This window comes from Solea solea, chromosome 19 (assembly GCF_958295425.1).
Source record: "Solea solea chromosome 19, fSolSol10.1, whole genome shotgun sequence".
In the NCBI taxonomy this organism is placed as follows: Eukaryota; Metazoa; Chordata; class Actinopteri; order Pleuronectiformes; family Soleidae; genus Solea; species Solea solea.
This window is the reverse complement of record NC_081152.1, coordinates 8667285-8683578: the sequence shown is the minus strand read 5'-3', so window position 1 is coordinate 8683578 and position 16294 is coordinate 8667285. Positions and strand designations below refer to the sequence as shown.

The 16294-nt window shown below is 38.6% G+C and overlaps 1 protein-coding gene across 3 annotated transcripts in view; it reads left to right on the top strand.

The window, feature by feature from the left end:
• The first annotated feature begins 938 nt into the window (after positions 1–938).
• Positions 939–16294, top strand: part of aff1 (AF4/FMR2 family, member 1) — an 18683-nt gene continuing 3327 nt past the window's right edge. The window contains exons 1-17 of one of the 3 annotated variants that reach the window (XM_058617269.1): positions 939–1357; positions 5366–5486; positions 5796–6626; positions 8584–8625; positions 9770–9856; positions 10510–10543; positions 11756–11789; positions 12150–12291; positions 12391–13374; positions 13459–13544; positions 13641–13854; positions 14081–14163; positions 14715–14778; positions 14905–15041; positions 15177–15248; positions 16047–16140; positions 16232–16275. In XM_058617269.1, coding sequence (XP_058473252.1) covers positions 1305–1357; positions 5366–5486; positions 5796–6626; positions 8584–8625; positions 9770–9856; positions 10510–10543; positions 11756–11789; positions 12150–12291; positions 12391–13374; positions 13459–13544; positions 13641–13854; positions 14081–14163; positions 14715–14778; positions 14905–15041; positions 15177–15248; positions 16047–16140; positions 16232–16275 — 3122 coding nt within the window. In that variant the 5' untranslated portion in view covers positions 939–1304. Of the gene's footprint in view, positions 1442–5365; positions 5487–5795; positions 6627–8583; positions 8626–9769; positions 9857–10509; positions 10544–11755; positions 11790–12149; positions 12292–12390; positions 13375–13458; positions 13545–13640; positions 13855–14080; positions 14176–14714; positions 14779–14904; positions 15042–15176; positions 15249–16046; positions 16141–16231; positions 16276–16294 lie in introns of all 3 variants that reach the window. The other 2 variants (XM_058617268.1, XM_058617270.1) reach the window with 2 other exon arrangements.

Below are 16294 nucleotides of genomic sequence, written 5' to 3'. Positions count from 1 at the left end.
GGTGAGTTTTCAACATTAAAGTCTCCTTTGCCACATGGCAGCCAATGAAGTGATGCATTTGATTTGGACTATTTATTTGGATGCCAAGATACAATTATTAAATATTTTTGATTACTTATTTATGAGTGTTTTGGATTTGGATCGTTCTGATATATCACACACTTTATATGCTCCATGGGCCCAAATCGTCATGTGGTGAGAACATGAGCGAGGGATGCATGTCTGCTACCCTCCAGTGGCCATGTCAGCTATGTGGACCAACTTTAAGTTAAAAGAGAAAAGTGTAATTTTGTTGGTGAAAATCAATAACAAAAGTGTAGCCTATTGCTTTTAAATGAAATGGTTCTTCACATACCAAAACGGACATTTTCATTCAAATTGGGATTTTCAACTGGCAATCTTTGCAAAGAAAGGTTATGGAATAAAGTACACATGAAATGTCAGATTATTTGGTTTAAAATAGATTATACGCTGGTTCCTCTTCCCCTTTTCTTCACTAAAGGTGTGCCACATTAGGACCCATTTTATTTGGTTTTTAGTTTGTCAAATGCCTTCTATCATTTTATGCTGATGACACCTTCATTTATTGCTGTTCTCATCTGATTTCACATGCTTTCAAAATTGTCTCTATTTGTTAAGTTTTTTTTATTATAAATGTAATCTATTAGCAGGCTGTAAGAAACTGAACTGACCACAGGGGAGTAAAAGAGGGAAGGATTTAGTTTTTTTTAAATGTCATTAATAGTTTTTCTTTGTTATTTGAGTTGTTTTAAACTGTATCTTTCGATTGTTCATGCCCCTTCAACGTGATGATGTTTTTCCTCAGCATGAACATTTTTAGCATGACACAGCCAAAGCTTTTAATGAGGAGGTGTCACTCCTAACAGTAGAAACATGCAGTATGTAAACACAGATGACTGTACCATGTCTGTCACGCAGGGGTAGTGCTGTAAAGTTTGGCCGAACTATTGCGAGGGAGAAATAACGGCGATTGTGACAGCTTTTGGTTGAGTCGTTTGTCACATTCGTGCTGTCACTGGTGACAGAAGTGACTTGGAAGGTTTTTCTGACAAGTTTGTGCTGCATTGAGCGTATAAATCTGCGCTTGGTCCCCGAGTGGCTGAAATGAGTAGAACAATCCAGCAGTAGGCAGCGAGTGGACGAGGCGACCCAAACACGCACGGTTAGCAGACAAATATCAAACAACCACGGCCTGACAGTGGTTCGAATGAAGTAATTATCTTCAGCGCTTCAACAATGTGACCGAGCGAGGGGAGCTGCTCCGTGAGGACTGTCAGAAACACATGACAGCCAACTTTGGCTGCCGCGACAGGCGCACTATGGCATCTCAGCCAAGGTAGGCAGCAGACTCAGCCGCAGCTAGCTGCTAGCAGCGGGACGCTAGCTGCTTTCCAGTCCGTGGCTAGCATTAATTATCCAGGTATGGTGAGCCTGCACACGAGCGTGACAGCGACTCGGAGTGAATTTTATAGTTTGAAACTCTGTGAAAGTAAGAGAAGTAAAAGGGAAGTCTGGGTGTGGTGAGTTTTAGTGGTGTGGTTTGATAAGCAGTGCGAGGAAGAGGTGGAATCAGCTGGAAAGAGCAGGCTGGTGTGTTTTTTGTTTTTTTCTCTCTCTCTCTCTCTTTTAACCAGCGCTTAGTCTGAGCTGATCTGTTTACACCAGCAACTCTGAGCAAATCAATCAGCTATTCTGAGTAAATACATTTTTACACAGTCAATTTCAAACCACGCTGGTTTTTGTGAAGCAGTGTTTCTTTGATTTAGTTGGACTACAGAGGGACTCGGGACATTTCTTACATTTAACTCCATATGTATGACAAATGACTAGGGCTGCTTGCATGTTATAAAGGTAAGATAAAATAAAAATCAGATTATTTTTATCCCACGATGGGGAAATTCGCAAAGATACAGTATGTGTTATAAACACCTGGAAATATATATAAATATGGACAAAATAGGACATGATGTACAATATGAACAGTGTGAAACGTATTATGTAAACATGCTGTGGTGTTGTTGTCGAAATAAATAAAATAACATTGAACCATACAGTGACTAGGCTATGCAGACACTGGGGGAAATTTAAATGCTCCCTTAAAACATTGTCTGCAACTTTAAAGAAAAAAAACCAAATATATAACTGAGAACAAAGTAAATTCTAGATAAATGCATGCATGATCATTTAAATCCAACAGCACTGTTTCTCCTTGCAGTTGTGAAACTAATCTTTTTATGATCTCTGCACACCCAGTTGTTGTATGAGTGTACAGTATGAAGGGTTTGGGTGAGAAAATGGTCAAATAAACAAAAACAAACAGAAACAGTTAACCACCTCTATGGTAAGTTATTGGCCAAGCAAAACACAAGCCCAAGGAACAATCAACCACAATCATTGCAGTTCAAATAGTCTTTGTTTATATAACGACATGTAAATTGCGCTTATCGATACTGAAATAATGGTAAATTTTTTATATTTTGTGCAGCCCTACAAATTACCCATAAAATGCAGGACACATTTCTCTCTATCTTTCATTGTTAGTCTGTAATTATTTATTTATATAATAGCAGGCGCAGAGGGAAAATAATTTATTGCAATAAATAATTTTTTTTCTTTATTTTTTTTTGACTTGAGATATTTCTACCAGCTGTGCTGTGTCCTCAAAAACCCCCACTTTATTTTCTACTGATCTAATTGTATTTATTTTATTGTTATCAGGGGCAGCTGAATGTGGCAGTTAGACATATAAAATATTCTGTTGTATAAGTTATGTACCACTATTCCATTCAGTTTAGATCAATGTCGGGCTGACTGATTGATGCCATGTGCATTGATTTTGGAAATGCGATTTATGGGTTATTGTCTCTAGTAAATTGACCATCATTCAGTTTTCGTTTGAAGAGGAAAGAGTATCACAATTATCAACTCTATTCAATCACAATAAATCAGAATTGCAAATCAAGTTGGCACCCCAAAATTGTAATACAAACCATATGGTCTCAGCCCAAATATATATTATGATTTACAAATGTATCTGTAGTTGTAGCCAATGACTGTTTTCAGAATGCAATAATTAATAATATTAATTTCCCATCTGCTCATGATGTGAGCAAGTGCAGATCTTGGAGACAGAGGACTTACAAGCTAACTAAATACGTGCACTGTGTGCAAACTATTAGTTGCTTGTGACCTGGTGACCTGTTGGAACACCATGTGGTAACCTGTCCATAAATGTGACCATTGTGTGCTATTTCTACTCATAAAAAAGGAGAGTTATCGCTGCCTTTTAATGAAAAACACTAAAATCACTGTTACAGCAGGTTGAATAGAAAATAGTTGGCACCAAATGAAGGCACAATCTGTCACAGTTTATTTCTCTGTCTGCCGTGGGCCTCAAAACTCCTATCATTGTCTAGATAATCATTACCTCACCTCCTTTCTGCTGCTCTCCTCTTTCTTTGCATTTTCTACACTGTGTGGCTTTTGTTTGTTGGATTGCCTTGAAGAACAATATCCTTTAAAGATCTCAGTTTCTTGTTATTGAATTAGTGAATTTGACACAAAATGTATTTTGCTAACAGCAGATTCTTGAACTTGAGTTTCCTGTGGCTTCTTTTCATCTGTTGAGGCGTCTTTAAATTTGAAATTCTGCCAAATTTGTAAAGCATGTTATGGATGGATGTGATCCTGATTGGGTCAATGCTCTGCTCTGCATCCTCAGATTCTGCAGTTCCTCTTGCAGCTTCGAATTTCACTGTGTAACAAGTGTTGTTTTTGTTTCTTGAAAATACTTTTCTGGACATTAAACACCTGGCAAACATGCAGGAATACTTTTTTTTCTACTTTTTCTATTTCCCCTCTGCTCGATTTTGTTTGGTTCATTCACTAATGTTTCTACAGTGAATTTTGCAGGAGGCAGGTTAATACGTTAATACGTTATTGTGGAGTTTCAGTCAGTGACATGGCAAACTGTGTTGCTCTTAATAGCCACAGTAACTGAGATGGTCAATGAAGTCATTGACCTCGTTTTTGTTTTGAGCATTAAAAATGTATTAAATTACATTTTGTGGTATGAAAATGTTATGATGGCCTAATGCAGCAAATACAGTAATAATTTGTTGTGCAGATATAAAAACAACAGCTCCCAACAGTTAACGTGTCGTGATCTAACTAATTGTTCTGTAGATCTAACTTATTGTACAACAATTATAGGTTATACATATGTTGTTAATTATTAAATTGAAGTCCTGATTGGGGGCCGTTAAATAATAGCCGAAATCCTGAACCACTGTTGATCTCGGGTGTTGTTTCTCCCAATTTCTAAATTCTGATTTTTCTGTGTTCTTTTGCATCTTATCGTCATCAACCCAACCTTTTTGTGTTTGTTTTGGAGGACTTGTCTGTGAGGTTAATGCTGATGCAGTAAGCTACTTAACTCGATGGTATTATCAAGGATCTGTGACCTTATGATATCCTAGTAGTTTGTCCAGTCTCTCTGCTACTATAATGAGTGAGTACCCATCTGTTTGGCTTGGTCCCAAATCTGCATTTGCTAGACTTGTTGCCATGGAAGCATCCCATTGGGGTTGCAGCCGGTGAACATGATCAACACTTCATAGAATTTTTTTTTCTATTTTTCTGCCAAAATGAAGTGTTGAGTTCAGTTTAGTATATTTAAAGTATGAAACCCAGCCCTGATGTTCCACAATATAATTTACTAGAGTAAAATATATATATATATATATATATATATATATATATATATATATATATATATATATATATTTTTTACCTTTTTGGCATCATATCAGCACGAGTGATCATAATTATCCATTTGATGCATGTTTGGGTGCTTGGCATCTTTAGGGAGTAGAGAGAACAGATGTTGCAGTCAATCCTCATGGCATCTGTGAGTGTAATTGCACTTGACTGTAGATATGATGGACACCTTTTCCCATTAGACTCTGCTGGTCTGCCCCTCGGGTCAAAAGGTGTGTCTTCTTATTTGCTCTCTTTAAAGTTTTGGCAGTCTTCAGTGGAGACTGATTTTATTGGGAGGATCATTCACTTTCATCATTCTGGGTTAGGGTTATAGGTGTGTAAAAATCTAAAAAATATTCAGGCTGCACTGTGATCTTAGCCACAGAGCACTGCTGTGTTTTGTGGTTGTTTTTTTTTTTTATCTTAAAAAGATGATCAGGTTTCTGTTTTAATATTTTAGGCACCTACTGAATCATCACCTCCAGGATATAACCCGAGGTTGTATTTAGGGATTAAATTGAAATGATAAATTGCAAATGCAGGTTTAATTAAAGGAGTTTTTTTTCTTTGTAATGTTGTACAGTGTATACAATGAAGAAAGAAACCTTCTTCGCCTCCGAGCATGGGAACAGAGGAACCAAGACTCCAACCAAGCCAAAGAACTCAACCCTGAGAACGTGCCACTGTTTGGGCAACCATACAAGGTAAATCAAGTTTGTTTTGGACCTGAAAGGTTATACATTTCTGCATTTTAGTACAATATGTAAGGAACAATTTAATGGTTTTTTTTTTTGTTTTGTGATTGTACATTTACAGAGTTCCAATTCAGAAAATGTCAATGGAACTGTAAACATGAAGGGGGAAGAAAGTTTTGGTGCTCATAAGTTAGATTGTATAAAAACACCCACATCTGTGCTTAAAATATTTGATCTATTATGAATATAACAATGTGCAGTCAGACAAATTGTTGTCAGACATTATTTTATCTTAATGTTTACCATGTTTTTTTGTAGACAAACAAAGGAGATGAACTTTCCAATCGAATCCAGAGGATGCTTGGCAGTTATGAAGATGTGAACTATTCATGTCCCCTCACCATCGAGCCTTTACCCATTCCTAGTTTTGTAACCGTCTCACAGTCCGATCAGGGTCAGCCAAGTATAGATAAATCAGCAGATGCTCCATTCCACAACCACATCCATTACATCGATCAGAAAAAACCCTCAAGGAGCAGTTTCTCCTCTCAGCCCACAATGATGTCTGCTGCCTCTTCTCCGAACCAACATGGACATTCATCCACTCTATCCAATATTTCCTTGAATCAGAGTGAGGGCAGGCAGTCTGGAAACCCAGCGCATCAACAAAAGAAGAATGAAGCCCTCTCAGATGTCAGTGAGCGTGTCAGCCTTACTCAGGAGTCATCTGCTCAGTCTCCTGATGATAAGCTCCAGCCGTTCCTACATTCCAGTTACCATAATGACAATAACTTGGACACTAAGGACACCTTTGATAGGCATCAGGAGTCCACGGATCACTTCTTGGAGTCTACCAGCACCATGGATGTTTCCACAGTGAACATTAAGCTGTCTCCTAAAGATGTGCCTGTGACTCTAACCACCAAGGCTTTGCCCTCCCAGACCTTTCCTCCACTCCTGCCGTCTAAACAGCCCAGCGTAGTCATGACCCAGAAGCCAACAGCCTATGTGCGGCCAATGGATGGGCAAGATCAGGTGGTCAGTGATTCACCTGAACTGAAGCCTTCACCAGAGCCATATGTACCACTACCAGAGTCAATCTCCAAATCTAACCTGGGAAAAAAGAAGATATTGCCACAATTACTGGAGGTGAGTGTATCATCTTAATCCTCATACCAGTAGCAGTATATCATGTGCTTTAAAACTATAAAAATGAGTATAAAATTAAACAACGATAGCCACAGATGATTTGAGAATACATTTGTTTTTAAAGTGGGTTGTATTTCGAACACCTAGGCATATTCTGCAAGCTTTGATGGTGGTTCCTATGTTTCGTCTTGAAAAACTAATTTATCTACCTTAGATTTGATTTTATTGATCTCAAATCAAGGAAAGTCACTTCAACCCTATATGTTGAACGGAAGCTCTTTAAAGTCATGCATAAGATTTCAAATGTAAGTGTACATTTGAATTGTCATATGTATCATTTTCTGCACGTTATATGTGAACTTTTTTTTCTTTTTGAATAATATGATTTCACTGTTGTGGGAGTAAACTTAGCTCTTCAGTAAAATGCGTATTGTGGTGTACTGCACTTGGTGGCGATGCATAATGTACTAGTGAACGTCTTGTGTGGTGCTTTCAGGGACTGTGGAGGAGGTGATAAGACAAGGGAAGTCCTTGTGTTTATTTCTCAGCACTCTTGTCTAGGATTTGAAGATGATGTCCTTGTGTTTTTGCTGAGCTCAGAATGTTCTCAGAAATCTCAACGTTTTGATGTTTCTGCTTGAGCATTCAAGCATTTAAAAAAAAAAAAAAAAAATTTCAGAGTTCAGAGAATTTGGCTAAACTCCAATTCAGCTTTGTTCGTCTGGTCAAATGTAAACACACACTCACATGCGCACACATGCAACCCTTGCACCTGCAGCTCTCTGCACCTCCCCCTAACCCTCCTGCAGCAGGACGGCAGGGTTGAATGTGCTGTTGTTTTCACTGCTGGGACTAATCCAGTGCAGGATAGCTAAGCAGTGAGTCACTCTTCTATTGCTCACCAACTCTACACTCGCTGAGTTCAATTCCACATCTGCACCAGGTCATACAGTGTGTTTGGGGGGGGGGAGACACTTATTTTGGGGGAGACCGTGCATAACAGGGAGAAGTATTGTGTTGTTACTGGTCAATGTAAAGGTGTCATGGGTCAGAGAGCAGACTTTCTTGTGCAAACACAGTAGAGACAATATCAATTCAGACATTTAGCTCAAAGTTGGGCTATAGTGATTAGGGAAAATGTGTTCTGTGCTCTGATATCAGTGCATTGTTTCCTGTAAGTGTGACATTTCCTTTGTGCATTTTTAAACATGCAGTCTTATGATTTACTCAGGTGCTCATTGCATTGTGTGAGACGCGAGGCGTTCGCCATTTACGTTTGTGTGTGAGTGTATGTGACCTCAGCTGCTTCCAATTCTTTCACCTCTGGCCTCAGCAGAACAATAAACGAGCTTTGTCACCAACTTACATAACTACTCTGGGGGCCCATTCACTCTGAACTTATCTCAAACATTGTTGATTCTGAAGGAAACACTGAAAGAAAGGTCTGAAAACAAACTGAAATGCTGAAATCACTGTTGACTCTTTCACTCACACACTGTTTATCTGATGTTGGGGATTGTCCTTAGTTGCTGCCTGATATATAGTATTGCACTCCATGTCCACTGCAGTTAGACATGTAGTGTGTATGACTGTGTTATAGCCACAGATGTTTCTAATGTTTTGTCTTTTGCATTTTATTAAGGTTGTTGTCAATTGTTAATCCACGTCTTTGGGCTTTTTTTCCACTGCTTTCAAGCCTTTAACATCAAAGTGAAATGCAATCATTTTAATTTGCCAGAAAAACACAAGTCAGCTGAACAGATGATGCTAATCTGGTTTTACTGTTATATGTTTTGTAAGTTCCCTGCAAATTTTACCCAGAGATGATTAGCTATATGGCAGGCACTAAGCTAAATGACAGCTTTTGGGATGCAAGTCATTTTCATGTATGTTTTAAAGGTGCATATGGGTTTTCTTAGTGATTTCAAAAACTTAATAATTCCTTTGCTTTTTACAGGCGAGGGCAAATGAAACCTTGTGTGTTGAGGACATCTTGCGGGTAGGTCCAGTAGTTTAAACAATTTTTTGACACAACTGTATAATTACTTACTGTATACGTAGCCCACCCAAGTTAGATTTAAATGCATAGGTGACTTTTATTTGTTTGCCCTATTATCTGTATCCTACGTTATGGTGTATTTCCTCGTATTTTGCTGGCCAAATATTACTAGTGCAACGGATAATGAATCATACAAAAACATCTGAAGGGGAAATAAATGCGTATACAAAAGATTAAAAGTGTTAATTTAAATGCTAAATATGAGGTTCTCATATGGCTGCTTCTGGGTACATTTATGTACACTATGTGCACCATGAACACATGCAGTCTATGAACCTATAATGAAGGAATTACAAAAGTAATTGTCAATTACAAGTCCTATTTTTAAATCACAAATTTGGCTTTGCTTTTAATTTTTCCAAGTAAATATTTTAAATAATAAAACAAATGTAAATGGCGTGGACTTCCTAGTTTATTTTATAACTGTTGGCAGTGATTTCTGCCAACAGTTATAAAAGCGACCTCTGTAACTCCCATTGAGACATTTGCGTCTGGCAAGAAGTAGTTTGGTCCGCTCTTCCTGAGCAAACCGCTCTTGCTGCCTCAGGTTTGGAGGGTGCCTTCTCCTTCTCCTTCAGATCTTTCTATAGATGTTCAACAGGATTAACATCAGGACTGATGGGTGGATCCTTCCAAAATCATCCAGTGTTAATGAGGGCTTGCTGGGTGCCTTTTGCATGTGTTTTGGGTCATTATACTATTTGAGGAACCTTGAGCTGTCACTGAGATTGCGCTTTCTTACACTGGGCAGTATTTTTCCTCCCGGATACCTCGATAGTCTTGAGATTTTTATTGTGCCCTGCACAGATTCAAAGCACTCCATGCCAAATGCAGCAAAGCAGCCTTGAAACATAAGCAAGCACCCTCCTTGTTTCACAATGTGTGTGAGCTGATGTGACGATGCGGAAGAATGTTCTCTGCAGCTTTTCAACATAATTTTTTAAGCAAAGTGAAGTCCTACTTTAACATTTAAAGGAAGAATCGAACATTGTTTTCGTACACTACACATTTGTCCATGTCTGTAGTTGGCCAATGCTTGTAGACTCTTAAACATGTGTCACACTCTCTTTATTACCTTCCACAGGAAATGACTCATGCATGGCCTCCTCTCCTGACGGCTATACACACACCAAGCATAGAAGAACCATCCAAGTCCCTGTTTTCAGCCAAGGTAAGAGCAGAAGTATTAAGAATGACTGAAATCTAAATCACTTTTGTGCTTATTACCCACATGTACATTGGAGGAGGGTTCTTTGTTGCACTAATCCTCCTCGACTACGTGATTGGGTTCAGTTGAAGGTCAAAGAAAAAAATCCTAACACTAATGAAATAATGTCAAAGTAATTACTTACTGATGTTTGAAGCATTACAGTGGTCTCCTCCCTCATTAGATGATATACTGAGCCTGCACATGGTTCTCAGTGACCTTTTCCATGGTGGTCCCTCAGTGAACCTTACTCTAGTGTCAACATCGCATCAACAGGTCATCTGCTCAGGAAGTGTTCTGCATGAATTTGAATTGTCTTTGTAATCCGATGATGTTTTACATACTGGCATCTACTTTCTAATGTCAAAGTTAAAAATCTTAACTTCATGGTGGAGAAATCCTGGTTAAAGCAAAATCACAGAAATGATCCAATGCACATATCAATACATCATTAACAGGCAGTAATTAGAAAGTTTTATCAGTTTTAGATTAATGTTCTTGCAATACCAACCGTGAACAGCACACTGGTTTAATGAGTAATGTAGTTGCAAATCCAAATCGGCAAACGTGTGACTCAGATTAAAGCTTGTTTTTTGTTTTTTTTTCTCTCCTCACAGGAAGCAGAGCATGTCTCATCATGTCCATCACAAAGTGAGTAATGAGGGAAGATAAGTACAATGCAGTGGGAAAACAAGGACAAACATGATGAATAGAAACAAAAAACTGTACACTGGATATGTACATAGATGTAGATGTTTTTGGGCAGATTAATCTGTCATCATGAAACTTCCATAATCTGGAGATTCAAAAAAATGATAGGTTTGACTGATTTTTGAAAGTTGGTGTGACCTAAATATCATCTGTTAATATTCATGGTATTAGAGATATTTTTTTATGATCTTCTCTGTCCTGTGCATCGCTCTTCCTCAAATAGATGTTTCCATGGAAACTTGCTCAACCAGTGTGCCCTATTCTATGAACTGACCACAAAATGCCAGAGGAGAATAAATAACCCTGCAATTTATCTCAAATTAACCTCAGCTAAGAGAAAGAGACAGCATTCAGCAGAGAGGAAGACTGAACCCTCACTGCTCTTTTCTGTTTGACTTTTATTGCGTCTGACTTTGGTCACTTCTTTCAATCCACCACTGTCTGATAGAACTCATTCTTTTGTTCTGATGTTATCTTAATTATTCACTGACTTTAAGTACTTTTTTACCAGTATAAACAGTGTATAATATAGTGTATACAGTGTATATATAACAATACTTGTTGGCCAGAAAAAAATGGTGCTCTTTAAATCTTGTGTTTTGTTTATTCAGAGGTCACAGGAAGTCCAGTTTAAAAGTCAGTCAATTCTATACTCAGTCCTTTACCTTCCAGTGACTAAATTTAGTTCGTATCAAATGAGACTGTCTTCTCAACCAGGTGTTTTTGTTTCTGTTGTTGCATCGGCTAAATAAAACATAACACTAAAAAATGGTGTGTGAACATGTTGGACAAAATCATCCTTTTGTAGCTCAATGTAAAGCACACAGCAGGGATAGAGTTTAGGACAGTCTGAACAAATATGTGTTTATGTCTTTACAGATCAAAGACTGTAAATTCACTGAACTGTACACGTGTTCCCATATTGATTCAAGACAAGAAAGACTAGAAAAAAGTGCAGCAACAGTAGCATAATATTTGCTTGTGATGCTCTTGTACGTTGTTTTCATTGTCTTCTACTACAGTGATACAGTGAGCATTTGCTTCTGTATCTGTGCCTGATCCACGTGAGATTTGAGTGACATGCACTTTGGTGGTTTCAGTTCTCTGTTTGCTTGTTGTCTGTATTTACCTCTGTGTCTCCTCTTCCTACAGATCCATCCCAGCTCAACCAGAAGAGCTCAACGTTGTAAGTGACTCGGCTCTTCGGAAAGCCATTTTGTTTGCTGTAAATTCACAACAGGACACTAGATAAGCAACTGAACTTTGAGTTGCAGACACTGCTGATATTGTGCATATCTCAACCAAGTATTTATAATAACCCGTGTTTTACTAACACAATTGGAAAATGGAAAATATCAAATATTAAGATATTTTTTTAATGGTCATATAAAAAAAAAAAAAAAAAACACCCAACATTACTCTCACTTATTCTTTTGTATATAGCACTTGGCAAATATGGTTTTCCAGCAAATCCTGGGCATGCAGCATGCAGGCAGAAATGTTAAGTTATCTATAATGAGTGGTCTTGTGGTTTTGTGTATTGTAGCTCATTTGAAGCGGCACATTCCAGTGGGGTAGAATCCGCCAGCTCCAGCGACTCCGAGAGTAGCTCAAGATCAGAGTCGGACAGTGAAGGCACCACAGGGGAGCCACATGGACCTCCAGACAGCAGCTCAGTAAAAACTGAGGTAATTTGCTGTTTATCCATTTGTATATTTTTTTTCATAATCATCAAAGGTCATGAGGTCCTTTAGGTCTTTAATTGCAATGTTTGTTTTTTTTCATAGCCTGATGCTCCAGCAGTAAGCCATGGTGACTGGCAGTTGGGGAACTGGATCAGGTCCAACCAGCCGAACTCGAGCACTGAAACTCAAGGCAACACCCAGGTCTCTGAGAACAAACGGCTTGTGCCCAACCCCAAGCACTCCAGTGTGGACTCCTGCAGGGAGTCCAAGCTTCAGCTTCCTACTCGCCAAAAAGAGCCCAGTGACAACACAGACAAACTGCAGCAGTGCAGAGAAAGCCACCAGGACAACTGTTACCAGCAGAGTAGCCAAAAACTACCTTCTCCTAACATCAGGAAAGTGTCACGCAAGACACAGGCGTCAAAACCAGCAAAGGAAGGCTACACAGATCCCAGTGAAGCAGACTTCAGTGTTAAATGTGAGGAAACTGTCGTCCCAAGAAACAAAGACCTGTGTTTCACTCATAGGCCCAAAGTCAAGACGAAAACAAAGCACTGCAAGAAAAGCAAGGACAGTGACACTAAAAAAGAAAGTAAAAGAGCTTCCAAACACACAGTTCTCGACAAGCGGAAGGTTAAACTAGAGCCTGATGACAAACTCAGCCTCATCGGTCACTGTCCGTCTTGTGGTGTGCAATATCCTAACCCCTGCTCCTGCCCCACCAAGAGTCCTACTCAGCCTGTCCAGCCTGTCCACTTGTCTTCTGACCAGCCAGTGAAAATCAGTAGTAGCAAACCCAAAGCAGAGACCACCTGTCAGGGGGCCTCCAAGAAACCTCACAAAACAACCCACAAGCGCTCAGAGATCAAAAAGGTCAAAGGTCCTCAGGTTCTCCTCAAGGCTCCTCAATCTTTGCTGGTGAAGATTGATTTAAGTCTGCTCTCAATAGTCCCTCAGACATCGGGCACCCGTCGGGAGACGTCCAGCAATGCAAAGAGATCAGCACTGGTTATAGAGCCAGATGAAAGAGCCGGCAGTGGTGCTTCTATGACACATAAACCTTGCAAAAAAAGCAAAGCTTCAAATGTAAGAAATCTGACAGTCCAGGGCAGCATTTGTTTACATTATCAAAGTCCTTTGTTATTATTGTTACGTGTGTTTATCTTCTAGGTTGAGGTGGACAAAAAAACTCCCAGGAAGAAACGGCGACTGGAAAACAACAATACCTCATCGGCTCATGTTTTAATCAAACTGGAGTAAGTCCCTGTAACCAGAGACGACCAATACTATGTACTGTATTTACAAACCAGTGTATTCCGGGCATACAAGGCGTTCTCTGATCTTGTCTGCAGAAGTTCCAGCAATCCAGAAAAGGAGCAGGAGAAAAAGAAGGCAAAAAAGAACCCCGCGTCTCTGCCAGTCAAAGAAACGGCGAAAGAATCAAAGTTAAACAAACGCTGCTCTTCCGAGACACAGGACTCCTGTAAGAAGAAAGTGAAGAGCAAGGACTCCTGCAAGCACAAGCAGAAAAGTGTAAAACAGACAGAGCAGCCGCACTCTGAAAAGGTAAAAGGTCAAGACATGAACATCATGTCACTGCTGGTACCTGATTGATAAATGAATCACAACCTCATTTTATATATCTGTAACTACATCTTTTAATAAAAGGCTGGAAAGAAATTCTGCAAATGTATTTGGTGAACCAAAGAACTTGTAGTGCATTTTTAGGGACCATTACTTGTGAAAAAAACCTTCATTCATGAACAAATTTCTGTTTATGCACTTCTTTCAGAAGCCTCCAAAGAGCTGCCTCGACATTCCGTCATCATCTTCACAATGCAACAAGGACGTATTGATCAACAGGCCCATGCTCAGGTTTGAGGACAGGTAACAGGAGCTGGGCTATTGAAAGGACAGTTATGTATATATATGTACATACATATATATACATAAATGTATATATATTTCTGCTTACACAGAAATATATATGTAATATATATATATTTATATATATTTGTATATATGTATGTATATACTATATATTTGTATATATGTATATATATATGTGTTTATATATTGATATATATATACATATATGTATATATGTATACATATATGTATATATGTGTATATATATACATATATGTGTATATATGTATATATTTATGTATATATGTGTGTGTATATATATATGTGTATATATAAGTATATATGTGTATATATATATGTGTGTGTGTGTGTGTGTGTGTATATATATATATATTACATATTTCTGTGTAAGCTCTTGTTCTCAGCGATGATTCAGTCTATGCAGCTCTCAGCCACAAAAGTCATGTGCTTTTTCAAGAACTGACTTGAAGAACTGATTTTTATTTAGAACCGTGTACGTGCATTTACAGTTTGCGTTCTGCTGTTTTCACTTGTAGGCACTATCCAGTGAAGCATTACATAAAGGAGGCCAAAAGACTGAAGCACAGAGCAGATGCAGAGGTACATTTCTCGTTATAATTGTATAATTGTCAGTTATGAATGTATTATCCAAAGTATCACGCAATCTAAACAGGCCTTCAAGTAAATAGCATCCCGTGTGTTTTGTTTGACGCTCCCGCTCCGCAGTCTGATAAGCTCAGCAAAGCCTTCAACTATCTGGATGCAGCCATGTTCTTTGTCGAGAGTGGCATCGCCATGGAAAAGGATCCACAGATATCAATGTCCTCGTACACCATGTTTGCCGAGACAGTCGATCTCCTCAAGTAAGAATCCACACTTTTGTCATTATTTACGTTGTCTAATGAATGTGCAAACACACAGGAGTTCCTTAATGAACTATAACGTAGATTTTCATGGGTTTTTTACTGCAACATTTTTTTTTTTTTTTACTCTCACAGGTTCGTGCTGAAACTTAGAAACTCAGTGGATCCATCGACTACACCCTCAGAAAAGGACTTTATAGCTTTATGGTAAGATGCAGATGATGCTGGTTTCTCCACAGACCAGAATGTCCATTGAGGTGCCATTAGCGTTTCACCCTATTATCAACCATCTGTTTTTAGCTCTTGTGTAAAATAGTAATTGGGCCGTGCACATTGAATGTCCTTAATGTTACAGAGAGATTGAAGTAGAGGTTATCAGGAGGTCATCATGAAAGCTGTCGTATGTTCTATACGACAGGTTAAATATGCTTGTTAGTGTATGAAAGTATCAGAGTAGCATGGTCAGGATATAGAGTTAAATAAAGTGTGTTTTCTCAAACATACATTAATTACTTCAGTTGTTGACCGAGTGGATTTAGGGTTTGTTGGTTTTTTTCCACCAAATTTGAAAACATTTTATGTTTGGACACTGCTCACGCGGCTCGTGTATGAATGTGTCGCAAATACAGAAAAGTAACGTCTCATTAACAAAATCATAGTTTGGGGTTTGAAATCCTTGAAAATCCTTGAATTTTAGGTTTGGAAGGGCTTGAATGTTTGATAGTCCTTGAAAATGCTTGGAATACTGAGTACATTTATTTCACAACAATATAGCAAACTGATTGAGACTGCCTGGACCTCACCTCTTTTGTGATTTAAAAAAAAAAAAAGGAACCACAGCTTTGAGGTACTGGAAACTGAACATGGACATGGAAAAGTTGTATGCACAACAAACGCGTTTGGGATAGTTAAATTGAACATGTGGCTGATAGACTTGTTCATCAGTATGTTTATGTTTTGATTTGTACATCATTTAATGACATACTCTACTTTTGTCTCTCGTAGTTTGAAGTGCCAGTCTCTCCTGCAGATGGCCATGTTTCGCCACAAACACAAAACTGCTTTAAAGTATTCAAAGACTCTCACTGATCATTTCTCTGTAAGTATTAACACATGCTTTCTGATGCCAGTGTGACAGTTATGTCGTTATACACGTAATTGTAGTTGTACTGAGGTCACTTGTCTTTCAGAATTCATCTCAAGCACCACACGACGCTCCCGTTAGCACAGCGAAGTAAGTCGTGTCGTTTTTC